The following is a 20038-nucleotide window of genomic DNA, read 5'->3' as shown; positions in this document are numbered from 1 at the left end:
GGAGGGGATGTTCACTGCTTCCAGGTTTTAGGGGCTGAATTTAGGTCAGGAATCTTGACAGCAAGTGGAGGTGGAGGAGGGAGGTACAGTTACAGATAGGAGCTGGCTCACCTGCCGTTGTAGCTGCCTCCTCTTCTCCTCATTTTGCTCATCTCGAGCCTGGAGATCTCGTTCAAACTGGCCCTTGAGGGCCTGCATGTTGACCTCCAGCCGCAACTTGGCATCCTCAGTGGCCTGCAGCTCATCCTCCAGCTCCTCCAACTGGGTTTTCATCTCTTCCATCTGGGTCTCCAACGCACGCTTTGACTTCTCTAGCTCATGTACCTGGTAGGCAGAGAGAGCAGGGCCTTTACTCAGATCAGGCTTCACCCTCAAGGGCAGTGGCCTTAGCCTCTAGGATTGGCCTTGGCTCCTGATGTCTCAGCCCAGCGTCTGTTCCCTGGCCTCTCCTTTCTACACCAGACTGATGCACCTTGCCGACTCGCCAGTTACTGAGATGCAGAATCACTTACATTCTTGCCCACGTCATCCTTGGAGCTGACCAGATCTTCCATCTCAGCTTTGAGCATCTTGTTGGTCCTCTCCAGCTCCTCTTTGGCTTCCAGGGCCTCCTCCAGAGCCCGGGCCAGGGACAACGCCTTTGTTTCCTTTTCCCTGGCTTCTGCTTCAGCTCGGTCCCTCTCATCCGCATATTTGGAAGAGATGTTCTTCTCCTCAGCTAACAACTGAAAGAACACAAGACTCAGAGGCATCCCTGGCATAGCTGAGGCTCACCAAACTTCAGATGTGGAAAAGACCTGGTCACATTGAATGTGCCCAGTGGAAGTTCAAGCAATTTAGATACATGTGGAAGTCAGTTGGATACTCTTACTTTCTCACTTCTCACTAAAGTCAGTTGGATACTCTTACTTTCTCATTAAAGCAGATTAAACTGCATATTGGGTTAGCATATCCTGCTACTGAGGGCAAGGTGATATTGAATGATTTTTTTTTTTTCGGCATGGCAACAAGTTGCAAAGTTACCCCATGCACCATACTAAGAAGTGTATGGTTACATATAGACTAAAACATCTCTGTTCCATCTTAACACAACTCATCTGATGGAGAAGATAGCAGCATGTTACAGACCATCACACCTAAGCCCAGACTTAAGACAATTCAGCAGAGACAGATGAGTGGCAGGGACCTTCCAACAGCACAGGTGATACCAAACCCCACAGACTATCAACAGGTAGGCAGTGGAAATAACGTCTGGCCCTCTAGTGGAAAATGAGACCACGGGGGCAAATGACAATCCAGAGCAGAATGGTTGCTGGGAAACAGGGAACGGGAGTGTCCTGCACAAGCTCAATATGGTGAGGCCTGTCAGGGGAAGCAGTGGCCCCTGAGCCTCTAGCATTTGGACTCACAGCAAATCTGTAAACTGAGTTTTAGAATAACTCTACATCAGGTATAAATAAAATCATGTTTAGTAAGTATGAGTAACATGTATTAGAAATAGTAGTATTTAGGAATTTGGGTAATAACAGGTGCATTTATCAGAACAGTGTGACTGCACACTTGAAAGATGTGTACAGCAGAACATATGTAAATTTACCTCAAAGATATAAAGAATAATAATACTTAATATTAGTGTTTTGAGTCTTGCTATGTAGCCTAACCTACGCTGACTTTAAATCCATAATCCCCCTACATCCTCTTTCTGAGAGTCAGAATTTCAGGCCTGTGCCATGATGCCTGGCTACAAAAATATTTAAGTACAAGTCTTTTTTTTTCCCTTACATTTATTTACGTGTGTGTACTTGTGCACTTGTGCACGTGTGTGCATGCAAGAGTGCATGTGTGTGTGTGTACACGTATGCATGTTTACACAGGGCGAGCAGAGGACAAATTGTAGCAATGTGATCTCTCCTTCCACCAAGTAGATTTTAGGAGCTGAATTTAGGTCATGAATCTTAGCAGGAAGTACCTTTACAAGTGAGCTATCTCACCACCCTGAGTATCTTTCAAAATGCAACATTAAATGTTAAGGAAGAAGGGCTTTGAAATTCACCCAAAAGATGAAATATGTTGGGTTGCTGCGATTCATCTTTATTATAAATAACCAGGATAGGGCTAATCTCAGCACTCGAAGCCAGGGGCAGGCAGATCTCTGTGGGTTTGAGGACAGCCTGATCTATATTGCAAGGTCCAGGCCAGCCAGCACTACATAGTAAAACCCTCTCCCCACTACGCTCCCCCCCACCGCGCCCCAGGTGCTTGCAAAAAAGAGTAGGACAAAAGACATATAGCACAATGTTAATGATTGATTCTGGAAGTGTCTACACAGTTGCTTAAACTTTTGCATAATGAAACATTTGGGGAAAGTGGTATTAACAAATATATACTTTGAAGGAAGAAGCTGGGCCTCAGTTGGTAGAATGCTCACCTACCATTCAGGAAGCCCTGGGTTCAGTCTCTTGCATAAAACTGAGTATGGCATATCAGTAATCCCAGCACTCCGAAGGTGAAGGCAGAAGGATTAGAAATTCAGAAGTTCAAAGTCAACTATAGCTATATAAAGAGTTCAAGGCCAACCTATACAACAGGAGACCATTTTTTTTAAAGGTAGAAATTAAACAATATGCACTGAAGAACATATGCTTGGAATTACTTAGAATACCCAGCAGTGCTCCAGAGTATTCACTGAGTGGAGGGAATAAATGGCCCTCATTTTATTAGAGCTTATGCCTGCCCTAAGGCTGTGTCTGTGGGCAGTTTTCACAGTGCTTGTACCTAGAAAAATCTCAATGTTAAGCATTCTGCTGTGTTCACACCCTGACCTGGTGGCCCTTATATGTCATGGGTCACCTAAGATGAGACAAGATAGACTTCCACTGCTTCCAGCAAAGTCCAGGTGTCATTCAGACTTCCAGTGCCACCCTAGAGCCACACAAAATTGATTTCAGCTGTGGTCAGGACAAAGTGGTGAGCTCTTAGCCATACCTGATCAAATTTCTTCTGCTTCTTTTCCAGGTTGGATACCAGTTGCCGCTGGTTGTCCAAGTCCACAGCCAAGTCGTCCAACTCCTGCTGAAGCCTGTTCTTAGTTTTCTCCAGTTTGTCATAGGCGGCAGCCTTTTCCTCATACTGCTGGCTGAGGCCCTCCATCTCCTTCTGCATCCTCTTCTTTCCCTCCTCCATGGCCTCAATGGTGCTTGTGAAGTCCTGCAGCTTCTTCTTTGCATCAGAGAGCTGGAATAGCCAAGAGTTGGGCCCTGAGAAGTGAACTCTCTTTTTCCTCACTGAGGAAATCCAACAGCAGAGGGAGCAACTGAGCAAATAACCTAAAGTGGCCCAGAGGAGAGGACAGGATCCATGGGGACCCTAGAGAAGGGAGGAGTCACAGTGGACCCAGGAGGAGCCACTTTGGGCCCCAGAGGAGAGGAAAGGATGCATGGTGGGCCCCAGCATACTTTCCACACCTGAACATTCAGGGTGGAGACATGGCGCTCCAGGTTTTGCTTAGCCTCCATCTCCTCATCTAGTTGGTCCTGCAGGCTGTTCCTCTCATCTTCCAACTGACGAACCTTAGTGGACACATTGAGCTTCTGCCGGGTTTCTTCTTGAAGTAGTTCCTACAAGCAAAAGCACACATGATGGTCCCAGGGATTCCTCAAGGAAGGAGGTACTCCAGGTCTCCCAGATGCTGCAGTTGGATACTTACTTGGGTATCCTGAAGCTGGGACCCAAGGGATGCCACATCCTTGGCTAGTTTGATGGCTTTGCCCTCTGCCTCGTTGAGCATGCCTGTGACACTCTCCACTTCATTCTGGGGGTAGGGGGAGTGAGATATTGGCAAGGTTGAAATTCATATCACAGATGAGCAATAGAAGCCTTTTTTACTCAGAGTATATTATGAACCTTTGTGGGATAGGACCTGTGGTGCCTAGTGACAGAAAATACCCAGGAGGTAAGGGACAACTGTGGCCCCTTTTGGAATCCATCAGCTACAAGCTGGGAATCCTGGCCCTGGACTCTGCAGTACTAAGTACCTACCAGAGCCCCGCTGTACTGACTGGGCCCAGTTAGGATCCACCTTATTAGATCCCAAATACCCACCAAGGTTGGCAGAGATGAGCTATAGATCTGATAGCGCCAGTATTGAAAGTGACTCCAGACTTGTTCACTCCTTACCCTTAAAGAAGAAACAGGATGGTCCATGACTGTACCTAGGTTCTGCTCCCACCCCTGCTCATTGTGTTTTCATGACTTTTATGGTCATCACCAAAGAGGTAGAGGCTCTTCCTGCATCTCTGTGTTCTACACCAGCTCTGCACAGTTGTGTCTGGGATATACAACTGCAGCACCCCCCACCTCAGTTTCCCCATTTATAATGAGGACTTAAGTATTAAAGTAACAAAACCCTGTTCTCAACTGCAGAGAGTGGTGTTTCCCTGCTCCCTCATCCTTGCTTGTGAGCACAGTAAATATTCATCAAACTTGAAGGCCATTCTTTGGAATGGAAACTCAGGGCAAATGTGTCTTTGAAGCTAAAAGCAAAGTTAATCAGGCTTCATCATTTATCAGCTTCAGTTGCCTCTCTTACTTGGAGTAAACACCAACATACATTTGATTGGGGCATCAGGGGCCCTTTGTAATCTGTTCATAACTTCCCTTCCTGTTCCTATTCTCCCCATTTGTCAGCACTGCTGCCCCTTGACTCCTCTACCTTTCCCATTTACCACTGGGCCTTTGCATATACTATCATCTCTGCTTCAAAACATATGCATCTGAGGTTAGTTCTCCTGAGGGCAGCCTTTCCTGAGCCCCCAAGCCTGTATTTGCCATATATAGTATTATGTGTGTCTCCTTCCAGATTTTGTCTTTGTGTTTGTGATCATCTCTCCTGCCCCACCAGGCTGGAGTTCAGATGGGACAGAGACAATCTGTCCTCTTCTTTGCTCTTTTATCTCAAGATTAAGCACAGTGTCTAGTAGGTGCTCAATAAATGTTCATTATGTGTATGCATGAGGTTTTGACAAGAGGAATTTGCACAGGGGAATGCAAGGACGCATCTCGAGGAAGCCAACTTGCTGGCAGCCAAAGGAACTTGGTAGTGGAGCACCAGCCTGGGGATGTTGCTCTCACCTGCAGTTTGTGGACCTTGTCACTGAGCTCAGCCCGGGCACGCTCCCCATCACTGCACTTGGACTGTAGCTCCTGAAGCTGCACCTCCAGCTTCTTTTTCTTGTGTTCCACCTCCTGCTTTGCCTGGCCCAGGACACGAAGCTCCCCAGTAAGATCCGCATTTTCCTTCTCCAGGGTCTGCTTGCTCTTGTCCAAGTTTGCCTTGGCCTGCCAAGGGAAGCAGAGGGAGGGGGCTTGTCTCTTCCTCTCCCTAACCCACCCCCTAGCCCATATCATCCAAGAAGGAATAGAGGTACAAAGAACTTTTGTGAGACTCCTGAGATTCCAGTTTCCTAACTATAGGAGTCATATCGAAACATGCCCATGTCCCTGAGGCCTGTTCTGTATAGCTTACCATATTTTAGGACATTTGCCAGGAAAAAAAAAAAATCTAGATTCCCAGATTTTTTTTTTTAAACAACTTCATATTCTGTCTTGTGACTGTGCTGCTCTTTACTTAGATGGCCACATTTATCAAAACACATTGGAAAGTACACTTAAAGTTGGTGAATTTAGCCAGGTATGGTGACACACACCTGTAATCCCAGTGCCCAGAAGGTGAATCCTGAATGTGAAGCTTGGGTTATCTACTGAGATCCTATCTTCAAAGAAGAAAGAGAGAGGAGAGAAGAGAGGAAGAAAGAAGAGGGGAGAGAGAGAGAGAGATGGGGAGAGAAAGAAAGGCAGGCAGGTCATGGTGGTTATATCTGTAATCCCAGAATTCCAGTTGAAGTAAGAGGATTACCATGAGTTCCAAGATAGTCTACGATATAGAATAAGACCCTGTCTAAACACAAGAGATGTATGTGTATGTTTGTGGTCTGTTTACATATTTTAGTAATTGTACATATTTCAAGAATTCTTAATTTTTTATTTGTGCTGTTTGTTTGTTTCTGTTGGTTTTTCAAGACAGGGTTTCTCTATGTATCCTTGGCTGTACTGGACTCTCTTTGTAGACCAGGCTAGCCTCAAACAGAGATTTGACTGCCTCTGCTTCCCTGAGTGCTAGGATTACAGGTGTGTGCCCCCCACCCAGCTATAATTCTGAATTTCAAAGAACAAACTAAACAACCTGGAGACAGAAGTTTTACCTTCCCCCAAGGCGAAAACCAGCCAGATCTGGGCAGTGACTTCTGTTAGTGTGGCAGTTCCACTCCATTTGGTTCTGGCTGTCACCAATCCCTATTATTGTTCACATCTATTGTTTAATTTGTTCTGCTATTTCTGTAATTAAGTTATCTTACCTAACCAGCTCCTGTATATATGTGGGTCACCTAAGGAAAAAGTGTTTGGGAAAAACAGGAGTCTGGAGGGAGAATTCAGCTAGTGAGGAAGATGAAAGAAAAGGGAACCATGTGACTCCTGGAGTCCAGGCTAACCACCCACTTCCAGATCCCTCAACATATCTAGGCTACACAATTTCTCTAAATCTGAGAGTTGGGACTTTCACAGCTTTTTGGGTTGTAGGATATTTGTATTTGTATATAAAGGAGCACCCTGGGGACTGGAACCACAGGACTCAAACTGAACATGATTTGCCTACTTTTCATAGACATGGTCTGCATGGCCTGAAGATCATTTTATCTAGTATCCTGGTGTACCTACATTCCAACTATAACCCATCTAATGAAGTCTGGGGTCGGAACTTTTACTTGTAATGCACAGAAAGTTCTAGGTTTTTGGAGCATTTCAAATTCCAAAGTTCTAGATGAGTGGGTGAAGTCTGCCATCATGACTCGGTTTTGGGGGTGTTTCCTGAGCACACACCCTTTTGAACTGCTCCAGCTGCTCCGTGAGTTCCTCTACTGCTTGTGTGTGCTTCTGCCTCATCTCCTGGATCTGGGCCTCATGAGATCGTGTTTCCTCATCCAGGGCCTTCTTCAGCACTGTCACCTCCTGTTCCCTCTTGGCTCTAAGGGAAAAGAACACAGTGGATGATGCTCAGGCAGAGACAGACATTTGCCTGTGACAGTACTGTGCAAGGGAACAAGAGGTCTGCTGGTCCAAAGCTGAAGTCGTCCTCTCTTGCTGTATGAGCCAGAGCATCTTGTCAGACCTCTCTAGCCCTTCATGTTGTCTCAACTGTGAAATGAGGAGCATGTTACCTGGTCCCGGAACTTCTTAAGGCTGGCACACCTGCATGTAAAATATGAGTGAGAGCACCTCTGTGGTCTCAGAGCTACTATACACTTACTATATGCTAAGCCCTGAGGTAAGAATTTTGTTTTGTTTTGTTTTTGAGATAAGATTTCACTCACTACATAGCCTAGGCTGATCTCATATTCACAATCCTCCTGTCTCCACTTATGAGTGCTAGGATTACAAGCATGAGTCACCGAGCTCAGTTGGACCTGTTTATCCATACCTAGCATCTCATCCTTAGAGAAGCTCTAGGAAGCAGTGATGCCATTTCCCATAAGAGAGGAAGAAGTTCACCCACGGGGTCCTAATCTCTCTGTGACAGAGTCACAACATGAAGCCAGCCTGACTTTGAACCTGGCTTTTAGCTACTGCTCTGGTTTTTTCTTTTTCTTTTCTTTCTTTTTTTTTTTTTTCCAGTATTTCCAGCCAGGTAGGACGGGAACAAAAAGGCAGACTAACCTTTGGCATGTGTACAAAACCCAAAGTGTGAAGAATTCTGGGTCACAGTTAACAGAGAACCCTACTACAGCATATGCTCAAAAGATTTGTATGCTTATTAAATGAATAAATGGCCTATGTTCACCAGCAACACCATATTATCTGGATACTGTTGTTTATCTCTTCTATTTACTTATGGTGAATCTTGAAATCTGATGAAAACCTGATGAAAGTCATTTTTAAAATTTAACATAAAACATTCACATGCTCATATACAAAGGAAGACATTATTTTAAAACCCTAACTAGGATGGAATTGGGATGCCGTTTTTTGACATCCATCTTTTTAAGTGTTCTCAAATTCTGCACTACTACTCTTTTGCAGATAGGATTAAATAGACTCATATTCTAGGCACAACCAGGAAGACCAGTGATTTCAGGTCTACTTGTGGTCAGCGGTCTCTGGGGCCCAGCCTTCAGTACCTGAGTTCCTGTTGGGTGGCTGTGCTGTCCAGTGTATCCTCCAGCTCTGTCTTTAGTGCCTCCAGCTCTTCCCCTAGGTCTCGCTTCTGCTTCTCAGCCTTGTTCCTGGCAGCCCGCTCTGAGTCCAGGTCCTCCTGTAGGTCTGAGACATGGCCCTCCAGCTCTCGAATCTTCTTTAGGGCATTGTTTTTCTGGGCAATTTCTTCATCAAGCCTGCCCAGGATGGAGCACACAGAATTAAGACCCCACAGCCAAGGTTATCAAATGACACCAAAAACTATTCTGGGACTAGCTCCTTGTGTCCCAAAGTAGAAGGCTCAGTTTAAAGAAAGCATTGGGAAAACCAGGATTGTCAATCACACTGGCCTATTTTTGTTTTTGTTTTTGTTTTTCTTTTTGTTTTTGTTTTGTTTTGTTTTTTCAACGAAAGGAAATGAATGGCATCTAGTCACCTGGAACGCTAGAGTGAAAAGTGGTCAGTCAATCGATGATTCTTTGCTTTTCTATTAGGAGCTAGCCTGCACCTGAATCCCCCGATATCCTGAGCATTGTTTAGGCCCTGATCATGCAGTGAACAGAATGCATACCTGTGAAAGAGGCTCCTTGTACTTTGTATCCTTCCATCATCAATAGAATATATTCTTATGCTTATCACAGACCCTTTTCTCAGCCCTCGTCTTTAACTCTATTTACCAGCCAATAGAATTCATTGTTGGCTACAGTGTGGCCTGTGAAGGCTACAGGTCACAAATTCCACTATATTTAAATGTGTAAGGAATGTAAACCACGAATCAGTCCCTGGAGATCTTAACTCAGTGCCTGCAAAGATGTCCCTGTCCTGAATTTCATTCTTCATCTTTTCCTCAGATCTCCCTCCCCATGGTTGGTTGTGAGGCTTGGGGAGTGGGGTCCCTGACACTAAAAATGTCAGAACTCATTCCTCCCACATCCCTCCTTCCCAAAAACAAAAAACAAAACAAACAAACAAACAAACAAAACCATGTGCTTCTTTGGATGTTGGAGATTCGTATGGGATGAGAGCACCAAGTTTTATATATAAAGGCTGGAACAGGGCATGGTGGCAAATATCTGTTATCCTTATACTGAGGAGATTGAGATAGGAAGACCTCAAATTTCAGGTCAGGCTGAGATGTATAATGAGACCTGTCTCAAGAAAATAAAATAGAAAAAAGCAGAAGTAAAAAGGAGATGGGTGTGGTGACTGCAGCCAGTAATCTCAACACTGGGGAAGTTGAAGCAGGAGGGTGGCTGAGAGTTCAAGGTTAGCCGGAGTTACATAGTGGGTTCCAGAAAAGCCTCCCAAAAAGGTGCGTTTGCATATTTATGTGTTTGCATATTAAGGTGTGTACACATAGACTTTTTTTTTTGTGGTCCTACACCTCTATGTTAGGTGAGCCCTCTGCCACTGAGTCACAGTCTAACCTTGATAAAAACTTTGTGAACACTAAACACTTCTGTTCTTTCATTTGTTCAGCTAGTAACTGGGTCCATGATGACCCTTTCTCATGTGCCCTTGGTGGTATTAAAGCCACAGCTTGCATTATATATTTAAGAATACACACACACACACACACACACACACACACACACACACACATACACACATATGTAACAACAGTAAAAGAAAGAGAGGCCATGAATTGGAAAGAGAAAAGAAGTATGTGATAGGGGCTGGAGAGAGAAAAGAAAAGGGAGGAAATGATGTAATTATCTCAAACAACAACAAATCATAAAAAAGCCAGCTTCCCAGTATGGTGGAGGTGGTGATCAGGGACCAGGTGGGATGTGAGTGATACCAAATGACAGAACTGCAGGGCTTCTGTGGAAGTAGAGTTCTGTCCTAGTACATGGTGGAGATAACATCTGTCTTATGTTCTAAGACAGAATCTTGCTTATGGAGTCAGGCTGTCTATAAAACTTCGATCCTCCTGCTTCAGCCTCAGAGTGCTGGGATTACATTATGTGTACAAACACATTCAAGAGCCTGTTCCCTCTGCTCTTCCTTTTTCCTGGCATTTGGCTGGCCTCAAGCCAGGGATATTGCAGCAGCTAGTGATGGTTACCACCCTGTTTGTTGAGTGCTCAGCTCATTCCCAGAAGCACCCTCAGATAGCTAATCAGGTATGTTGCTGTAACCCTCACTTCTCTGCAGAGTTCAGGAGGCACCTGTTATCACTGCTTCTAAAAGGCAGAGCTTGGGCTCGAGCCTGGGGCTTTCTGGTTAGTCTCCTAGATCATCTCTCCTTTCTAATTTGGAATGCATGGCAGAGCTTGGATGACTAAATGAAAAATGTTTTTCCAGGGAGGGACAGGTTGCTTCGGCTCTGTCGGTGGGAGAAGTGTGGGTAGAAACCAGCATGCACAAAAAGATTTGAGAGATATGGTATTCATAATACTAGATGGACTCAATGGGAAATTCATAACTGGGGTTCAAATGAGAAATTCTGGGTATCCTAGATGCTATAATCCCATTGGAGTAGGAACACTACAGAGAGAATGAGTTTAGAAGCAAGAGAAGTGGAATGTGAAGTTTAGGGTGATAGCATAGTTGGGAAAGCTTGCAGACCTGGTCTTAGAAGGGACATCCATGTCAAGGGCCTGTGGCCATCTCTTTTTGCACAGGGCCTCTGGACACACATAGACACAGACAGACAGACACACACACACACCTAGCTAGGGCTGCCTGCAGCTCCTCCTCTTTCTTTGCCAGCTGCATCTTGAGCTCTGCAATCTGTGCCTGCAGGTCAGCGATCTGTTCATGGAAATCACTGGCGTCACCCTCCAGTTTCCTCTTCAGTTTTTCCAGCTCTTGCCGGCTCTTCTCTTCTTTCTTCAGCCTCACTGCAATAGAACCAGGGTTACCTCAGTTGGGGAAAGCCACTAGGAAGAGGCCTGTGCCTTTCTGCCTGGGCTATAGACACTGCACATTAAGCCCTTGAACCTTCTCCAGCAGAGGGAATGTCAAGTTTGGAAAAATGCACCTTTCCCATCAAGACACGCTGCACATAGTGTGGAGCCCAGATAGAGTCTCTTTCCCAGGACAATCTGTCTAATGGTTCATTTCTGATTTTTCAGGTTTATTAGTTTTCTTAAAATAATTTATTTTATCTGTGTATAGGGGTGTCTGAGGGTGTGTGAGCACATATGTGAGGGAGCCTTTGGAGGCTGGGAGAGGCTGTTAGAGCTTATGCATCTGGAGTCACAGGCACTTTTGTGAGCCAGCTACTGTGGGTGCTGGGATCCAAACTCTGGTCCTTATGACTGAGCAGAATGTGATCTTAACTGCTGGGCGGGCCCAGCCCCTATGTATTAGCTTTTAACATGACCACATAGAATAGTGGGTTTTGTGAGGACATTTACATAGGCACCCATGATAAGACTTTGCTTGTATTTGTCTCATTTACTTTCTCTTCCCCCTCTTCCTCTGTCTTCTGGTCATCTTTCTTTATTCAAATAGCCTCTCTTTCTGTTTTCATGGTGTTTTTAAATTTTTTATTAAATTTATTTTTTAAAATTTTTTAATTACCACAGTTTATTCACTTTGTATCCCAATTGTACCCCCTCCCTTGTCCCCTTCCAATCCCACCTTCCCTCCTTCTTCTCTACCTATACCCCTCCCCCAATCCACTGATAGGGGAGGTTCTCCCCTTCCCTCTGACCCTAGTTCATCAGGTCTCATCAGGAGTGGCTGCATTGTCCTCCTCTAAGGCCTGGTAAAGCTGCTCCCCCCTCAGGGGGAGGTGATCAAAGAACCAGCCACTGAGTTCATGTCAGAGACAGTCCCTGTTCCCATTACTAGGGAACCCACTTGGACACTGAGCTGCCATGGACTACATCTGAGCAGGGGTTCTAAGGTTATCTCCATGCATGGTCCTTGGTTAGAGTATCAGTCTCAGAAAAGACCTCTGTGCCCAGATTTTTTTAACCTAATTAAAAAATGGGGTACAGAGCTAAACAGAGAATTCTCAGTAGAGGAATATCGAATGGCAGAGAAACACTTAAAGAAATGCTCAACATCCTTAGCTATCAGGGAAATGCAAATCAAAACGGCCCTGAGATTTTACCTTACATCCATCAGAATGGCTAAGATCAAAAACTCAGGTGACAACACATGCTGGAGAGGATTTGTAGAAAGGGGAACCCTCCTCCACTGCTGGTGGGAATGTAAACTTGTACAATCACTTTGGAAATCAATCTGGCACTTTCTCAGACAACTAGGAATAGTGCTTCCTCCAGATCCAGCTATACCACTCCTAGGCATATATCCAAAAGATGCTCAAGGAAAGGACATTTGCTCAACCATGTTTGTAGCAGCTTTATTTGTAATAGCCAGAACCTGGAAACAACTCAGATGCCCCTCAGTTGAGGAATGGATACAGAAATTGTGGTACACAATGAAATACTACTCAGCAATTATAAACATGGTATTTTTTAAAAATCTAATTCAATGAGAGAAAAGGGTATTATCCTTTTTCTTTCCCTATCTTCCTCTCTTGTTCAGCCACCTGCCTCACTTTAACACCCCTTCTGTTGTATACATCCCTTCAACTTTTATGTCCTATGCATATGTACTTCTTTAAAATCTAGATTCTTGGCTGTTCATAGTGCTTGTCTTGCATGCACAAGACATTGGGTTCAATTCCTAGTACTGTATAAGCTCAGTGTAGTGCCACACCTGTAATATCAGCATTTAGGAGATATAACCAGGAGAATCAGGAACTCATAACTTTGACTACATAGTACATTTCAGGCCAGCTTAGATTACATGAGTCCCTGTCTCTAAAAATAAAGTAAAATGGTTCTGTAGCCAAGCTTAGCAATCTAAGTTCAATCCCCAGTGTCTTCATAGTAGACAAGAACCAACTCTACAAAGTTGTCTTGTGACTTTCATGTACATGCTTAATCATACACACACCATAAATATACACACATACACATATACATACTACACACATACACACACTCATGTACACCCCCACCATATACACACACCATTCATACAGACAGACAGATAAGCCCACTCTCCCACACACATACCACACACACCACATATGCACATGTACTACACATATCATACACACACACACCAAACAGATATACACACATACACACACACCACACACATACATACCACAATACACACACATGCACACACATGCATATACACATACCACACATACATAGGCTTCACATGCATATACCACACACACACACACGCACACATTCAATAAATAATAAATGCATTTTAAAGAAAATGAAAAATAAAAATATAAACAAAATATTAAAATCTAGATTCCATATATGAGATACAATGTGGTATTTGTCTTTTGAGCCCAGCTCATCTCAATTAATGATTCCACCCATTTCCTCACTCACCCTCCAGCTCTGAGATCATGGATTCATGCTTGCTCTTCAGCTTTGTGAGGTTTTTAGCCTTTTCTTCCTCTTCTGCTAGGTTGGTTGTCAAATCGCTGACCCTCTCTTCAAGGAGTTTTCGCTCCTTTGGAGGCAAGGAGAAAACAACCATCACAGTGGCTTTATTTCCAGCAGCTTCTATATGAATTTAAAGAACGTACTGCGCTGCCCACTTCTCACCTCATGCCAATGTGTCCTGTACACTCATGTGCAGCTAAGGGACTTTTGTATTCCTGCCTCCTTACAGCTTATCTCTGCCTCAGGTCCTTTGCACAGCAGATTGATAATTGTTCCTCAATCTACTTTCATGCCACCTCCTCCAGAAAGAATCCTTAGAGATCTTCCTTTATTCTCTAGTGTTCCACTCCTAACAGGGTGAGCATCTTCAGAGCCTGGTCACAGTGGTAATGGTCACATCGATCTCACTAGAGTGTAAGCCCCAGGACAGGGCAATGGCCTCCTGCTCCATGTGTGTCCTGATCCACATAGGTGCAGCCCACAGAAGGCTGAGCTGACACTTGTTTTGAGCTAACAGAGTTGCAGGTGGCTTGTGATATCTAGCTGAAGTGACTGCTTGTGCTCCATTTTCACAGGGTGTCATGTCCAGGCAAGCCTGGCACATCTAACTCACTTTTGAAAGCTTGTTATTCTGATCATCCATCAGCAAGATGTCGTCTTCCAGTTTCTTGATCTTAGCCTCAGCCGTGACCTTTTCTAGCTGTAGTTTCTGTCTGGCAGCCTCCTCCTCCTCTAGCTGCTCCTCCAGGTCCTTTGTCCGGTGAGAGACAGAAATCACAGTGGGAACAGAGTCACTAGAGGAGATCTGGAGCTAGCCAATGTGGAGGCTGAGATGAGGACCCTGCACTTTGCTGTCTTCTTCAGAAAGGAGGTGGAAGCCCATATACACTGCGTGTGTTTGCTGGAGGGTGGGTACACACTCCACATGGTCTTTGATGCTCATTCCTTCTAGAGGCAGGGAATTAGCCCCTCAAGTATGTGAGGGGCTAAGAATTCTCAACACAGTGGGAAGGAAGTACTAGATTGTACCTTCAGAGGCCTAGGCTGAGAAAGGTATCATGCCTCCCTCCTTCTGGGGGCAGTCCACAGCCATGATGGAAGGACGCCCAGCAGCCCCATGAAGTAGCTGAGGAACTGGTACATTCTGCTAACAGCCATGTGAATAGGCCATAAAAAAGTTGATCTTCTAGCCAGGTTGAGCCTTCAAATGATTAGCTCTGGTTGGAATCTTGATTTTCAACCTCATGTGTGGCCATAAGCCAGAACTACTCATCAAGTTCCACCCCAGTTGCTCACTACTAAAATAAATATGGATTATTTGGTATTTGAATAGCTACATTCAGGTTTTTGTGTTACAGTATAATAGCTGACACAATTATCCTTTACACCAAATTGCTAACAGGAAGGGGGTCAGCATACGGAAGACAAGACAGTAGACAGAGTAGGCTCTGTAGACTTGTGTTCAGTTCCTACCCTAGCTCTGTGCTGTGGGACAGCTGGCCACTGTTCTCTAAGCCTTAGTTCTTCTATCTTCCAGCATCAGGGCCATGAATCATAAGTTGCCTTCACCGAGGGTCTAGTGAGTCTATTCCCACCACAAGCTGCCCCTGCAATGTCTTACCAGCATCTGCTGAGCCATCTTCTTCCTCTCAGCCTGCAGTTGCTGGCCCCGATCCTCCTCTTCCTCCAGGCGGGCCTCCATCTCATGGAGGATCTCCTCCAGTTCCTGCTTCTTAGCTGCCAACCGGACCCGCATCTCCTCAGCCTCAGCATACAGCTCTGTCTCTGCTTGCAACTGCTCCTGCAGCAGGGTCTTCTCCTCGGCCAGCTGCATACAGGGGAGGATGCAGGATAAGAAGACCCTTGTCTTACTGTGAGGCTGAGCCTTTGGCTGTGCTGCCCCACAGCCCACTGCACACTTGCCCACACCTGCGTGTGCCTCTGCTCCAGCTCCTTCAGCTCACTCTCTGCCTTCTGCTGCCGCTCTTTGATCTTCTGCATCTCTTCCTCCTTGGCCTGCATCTCTTCCTCTTGCCTTGTCACCTGGAGCAATGGCTTTACCTACATATATGTATACAGCCATCAATAGTGGTTTTGGCCAAAGAGAACCATTTTTACCAAATATTAGATTAGTTTATAAATGATTTTACAAACACCCATCTAGGTGACAAGGGGTAATGTCAAGGATATAATCAGCTGTCGAGACTGGAAAGAAAGATTCTACTGGCATCAATAGGTAGATGCCAAAGATACGGCTTATATTCTAGAACAATTTTTAGGAACATCTTCCACAAGACAGAATTGCTGAGCCCAAACTATTAGCATGGCAAAAGTGAGGAACCTCTTATTGTTTGTTTGGTTTTTCGTTGTTATTGTTTGGTTGAGGTTTTGTTTTTTTGTTGTTTTGTTTTGTTTTGTTTTTTGCAGTGCTGGGTATTGAACCTAGATTACCACTGAGCTTATTAGACAAGTTTATTAGAACAAAATGAAAAGAGAAAGAAGCAAGGGAGTTGGAGATAGTTATTCATCTTTGTAAGGAAAAAAGAGAAAATTCCTCCACCACCGTTTCCTTGTCATAGTCACCGTTAGAAGAGTGCATTCTGTTCCAGTCATTTTTTCCTGTTTAAAAGTAGTCTTGAAGGTTGGCCATGGTGGCTCATGCCTCTAATCCCAGCACTTAAGGAACAGAAGCAAGAGGATTGCTGTAGGTTCCAGGTCAGGCTGGTTTACATGGAGAGTTCCAGACCAGCCAGAACTACATAGGGACTATGTCTCAAAAAAGAGAACAGGTGCTGGAGAGATGGCTCAGTGGTTAAGAGCACTGTCTGCTCTTCCAAAGGTCATGAGTTCAATTCCCAGCAACCACATGGTGGCTCACAACCATCTATAATGTGAACTGATTCCCTCTTCTGGCAGGTGTAAATGCAGATAGAACACTCATATACATAAAATAAATAATTCTTTTTTAAAAAGAGAGAGAACAAAAGGGTAAGTATTGAACTGAATGCCTAGTTTTATATTCTGTTTTCATCATTTAAAATCATAAGTTGTTTCTTAGTTCATGCTGTTCATCAGTCTTTACAATTTTAGGTTTAGAGGGGCATTGTTAATTTCCCACCACTATCTTCACCAACGGGGGAACCAATGAGTCTGCTAAGGAAATGCTGCCATTGTCAAAGAGGCTGTGGAGGCTGTCTTGGATTCCTGCTTTTCTTTTTGGACGACAGTTTTCTCTAGATAGTTCCTTTGAATGTGGATTCATGGGAACATTTGCAGAGAGCAGCTTGCCCTCAGGCTTCTTCCCCAGCTTGTCTGACACCCAGAGCCTCTGTCAATGGACTCCATGGTTGCCTTTGCACACTTAGCAGGATTTGCCATTATCTGTGTCTGCACCTGTACTCATCTGCTTCTCCAGTTAGCTGGCATATCCACGAAGCCAGAAACCATGATGGCAACTAGCACATGGCATACAGCAGGTACTCTTAAATACTTTTTCAGGGAAAGAATTTACACACTCAAGGACATAAAGGGGAATATATAACTTTACAGCCAGCAAACATGTCTTTCTGCAGCCAGTAATGCTTCAGAGGCCAGTGGTACCCAGAAGTCCTTCAAGCAGCAAGTAATAAAATGAACTATCAATTTTGTGGCTTCCTATTTAACAAGCCTGAGTGAAAGGGCCAATCCTAAAAGGCACCATAGCATCTTGAATCGATGGAGTACAGAAAGGGAGGGCAGAAGTATGGCTGTCAAAGGTTACAGAGAGAAGTGAGTTTGCTATACTAGTACAATAAGATGGATTCTTGAAGTGACAGAAACCCTTGATCTCCCTTCAGTCATGACTGTAACCCACAAGCCAAAGGGGAGAACCTTTACAGGTCTGCATGTGAGGTTTGATTCAGTTCCAGAGCCACTTTGAACCACCTCCATTCCCATATCTAGATCCCAGTAGGGCTTGGGGTTATGGAACTGGAGGAGGTCAGGTGGCGTCTGGGAAGATGTGGGGCCAATCACTCACTTTAGTGAAGAGCCTCCACCATTGCCAGTTGCGGAGCTTGAGGTACGCAGCACAATTCCTCTGGATCACCTTCATGGCTGTCAACTGTTGCTGTCTCTTGGTAAAGGCCCTAGGAGAGTAAGGGAGGGAACCATGAGAAGATTCCATCACGGTTCATGGCATCATTTTCTGCATAGGATATCCTGCATTCACTTCAGCCAGATAGAGCTTTATGAGCATCAGCACAGCATGCTATCTGGACAACAAGCCACTTAATCTGACTCACAAAGCCTTTTTCAGAAGGCAAGAGAAACTCTAGGCTCACACCTCAGGTTGAAAGCTAGAAATGTATCTAAGGAAATGTTTTATGCTGTTTCTACAGGGACCCTTCACATCCCTAGCTGTGCCAGTTGAGTTCTGACAGACTTCTTTATTCCTTGGTAGTATTTCAGAAATCTCAAACCTTAAAACCAAACCAAACCTGGATTTCTTAAATGGTTCTGAGTTTGAAAACTACAGAATGAGCTGGTGTGGTGGCATGTGCCTTAATCTTAGGATCTCTGTGATTTCAAGGCCAGCCTGGTCAGAATGAGTTCCAGGACAGCCAGGGCTACACAGAGAAACCCTGTCTCAAATAAATAAATAAATAAATAAAAATAAAGAAAAAGGAAGAGAGAAAGACTACAGAATGTTGACTACAAACCCATTCTGCCATGGTGGTTGCCACATTGGCTGTGGGTACATTTAAGAATACCAATTTTGAGAACAGAAAGGATGACAACAGAGAATTTAATTATAAAACTTAACAAATTAGGTCTGCTGTTATACTAACGGTTCTCTAATATCTGGCTTTAGCCATACTGAGTCTCTCTGATAATCAGCTTGACTCAATCAGGGCTCTGCCAATGTGGTGTAGGCTATACTTGATGCTAGCACACACTCCAGGCTCTAGCTTCCTGCAGGATCTCTCTGGGGTAAATTTCCTTTAGGAACCTGAGTTTTCATCTAGACACCAAACAGAACAGATGGAGCATTACAACTTGTAAAGTTCCACTTTAGGAATCCTATTCGGACACTGGGCAGAGATGCAGACTTCTGAGATGAAAACTAGCCATCGTTCCTGTGCATCATTTCATTAACCCCTCTTTAACAATTTCAGGAGGTATAAATGATTGCACTCAGGAGAAATCTGAGCATATACGGTAAGGAGGTGAGGATAAGAACTTAAGTCCACATTTTCCTCCTACTGGGTTGCCTCCTCTAGCTTTAATATGAGGGGAGGTGCCTAGTCTTATTACAACTTGATATGCCATGTTTGGTTGATATACCTGGCAGGCCTGCCCTTTCCTGAAGGGAAGTGGAAGAGTGGATGGGGAGGAGGGGAAGTGGTAGGGAGGGACTAGGAAGAGAGGAGAGAGGGAAAATGCAGTCAGGATGTAATACATGAAAGAATTTAAAAAAAAACCCTCAGGTCTAAAATTCTCAAGTTCATTGGCTGTCATTCTGCCCCGTTTGCATCCACAACCAGCATATATGTTTCAATTGGAAGCTTCCTTTTCCTTTCAGGTGGAAGTTGTTGATTAAGGACACATCTTAAAATAGACAGCTTCCTAGAAACAGGGAATGTCAATATAGGGCTGGAAATCCCCTTCTCTGGACTTATGTTTCTACTATGAATTTAAGGAAAGTTTTAGGATACAGGAAACTGTATTTACTTTCTGGCCAGATAGCCACGACACATCGCCTGGAAAGCCATGATGACATCAGTAATCTTCAGGTCTCGTTCCTCCTCCAGGTGGGCCAGGACCCCCGTACGGAAGAAGATTTTGCTCTGCCCAATCCTGTACAGATTGGGGTCAAGTTCAAGGGCTTTGATCTGAGGAAGAAGGAAGAAGAGTTGCTATTTTCAACTGGACCACTTAGTCAGTGGTGACATGAATTTAAGAACTATCCCACCCAGATCAGCAACTGGCAATATGACCCAAAGGTGGAAGGGCAGAGTTGGATGTCTGGGGAGGGTCCAGTGTTAAGCTTACCATGAGAATGCAGGCTTGCTTTCCATCCATGAAGCCTTTGGGGATGGCATTCGCTGCCAGGATCTCATAGCTAAAAATACAGGGCAGAAGTTACCCAACACATCTCCATCATTCATGCTTTTTCCAAGGCTTGATCCCCACTGCCTCATCAACTCTAGCAGGCTCACCGTTGCCGGAACTCTTGGAAGACAATCCTGTTGGGGAAGCCCTGCCGGCAGATGCGGATGCCTTCCAACACACCGTTACACCGCAGCTGCTCCAGCACCAGAAATGCATCCAGCTTGCCAGACTGTGGAAGTGGAAGAAGTCATGCTGGAACA

At 44.6% G+C, this 20038-nt stretch overlaps 1 protein-coding gene across 4 annotated transcripts in view; it reads right to left on the bottom strand.

The window, feature by feature from the left end:
• The window catches only part of Myh11 (myosin heavy chain 11), a 101223-nt gene that overhangs the window by 10417 nt on the left and 70768 nt on the right, over positions 1–20038 (bottom strand). For all 4 annotated transcript variants that reach the window (XM_055597684.1, XM_055597685.1, XM_055597686.1 and 1 more), the window contains 17 exons: positions 19886–20007; positions 19719–19788; positions 19398–19558; positions 17704–17812; positions 15615–15746; positions 15307–15513; positions 14299–14436; positions 13629–13752; positions 10922–11093; positions 8232–8444; positions 6937–7081; positions 5131–5337; positions 3707–3811; positions 3465–3617; positions 2986–3234; positions 513–725; positions 112–324 (listed from right to left, as the gene is read on the bottom strand). In XM_055597684.1, the coding sequence (XP_055453659.1) occupies positions 112–324; positions 513–725; positions 2986–3234; positions 3465–3617; positions 3707–3811; positions 5131–5337; positions 6937–7081; positions 8232–8444; positions 10922–11093; positions 13629–13752; positions 14299–14436; positions 15307–15513; positions 15615–15746; positions 17704–17812; positions 19398–19558; positions 19719–19788; positions 19886–20007 (2733 nt within the window). The remainder of the gene's footprint in view (positions 1–111; positions 325–512; positions 726–2985; positions 3235–3464; positions 3618–3706; positions 3812–5130; positions 5338–6936; positions 7082–8231; positions 8445–10921; positions 11094–13628; positions 13753–14298; positions 14437–15306; positions 15514–15614; positions 15747–17703; positions 17813–19397; positions 19559–19718; positions 19789–19885; positions 20008–20038) is intronic.

This window comes from Psammomys obesus, unplaced genomic scaffold (assembly GCF_907164565.1).
Source record: "Psammomys obesus unplaced genomic scaffold, mPsaObe1.curated_primary_1811, whole genome shotgun sequence".
Lineage (NCBI taxonomy): Eukaryota > Metazoa > Chordata > Mammalia > Rodentia > Muridae > Psammomys > Psammomys obesus.
Note: the sequence above shows the minus strand (reverse complement) of the source record. Positions and strands in the feature narration are given on the sequence as shown.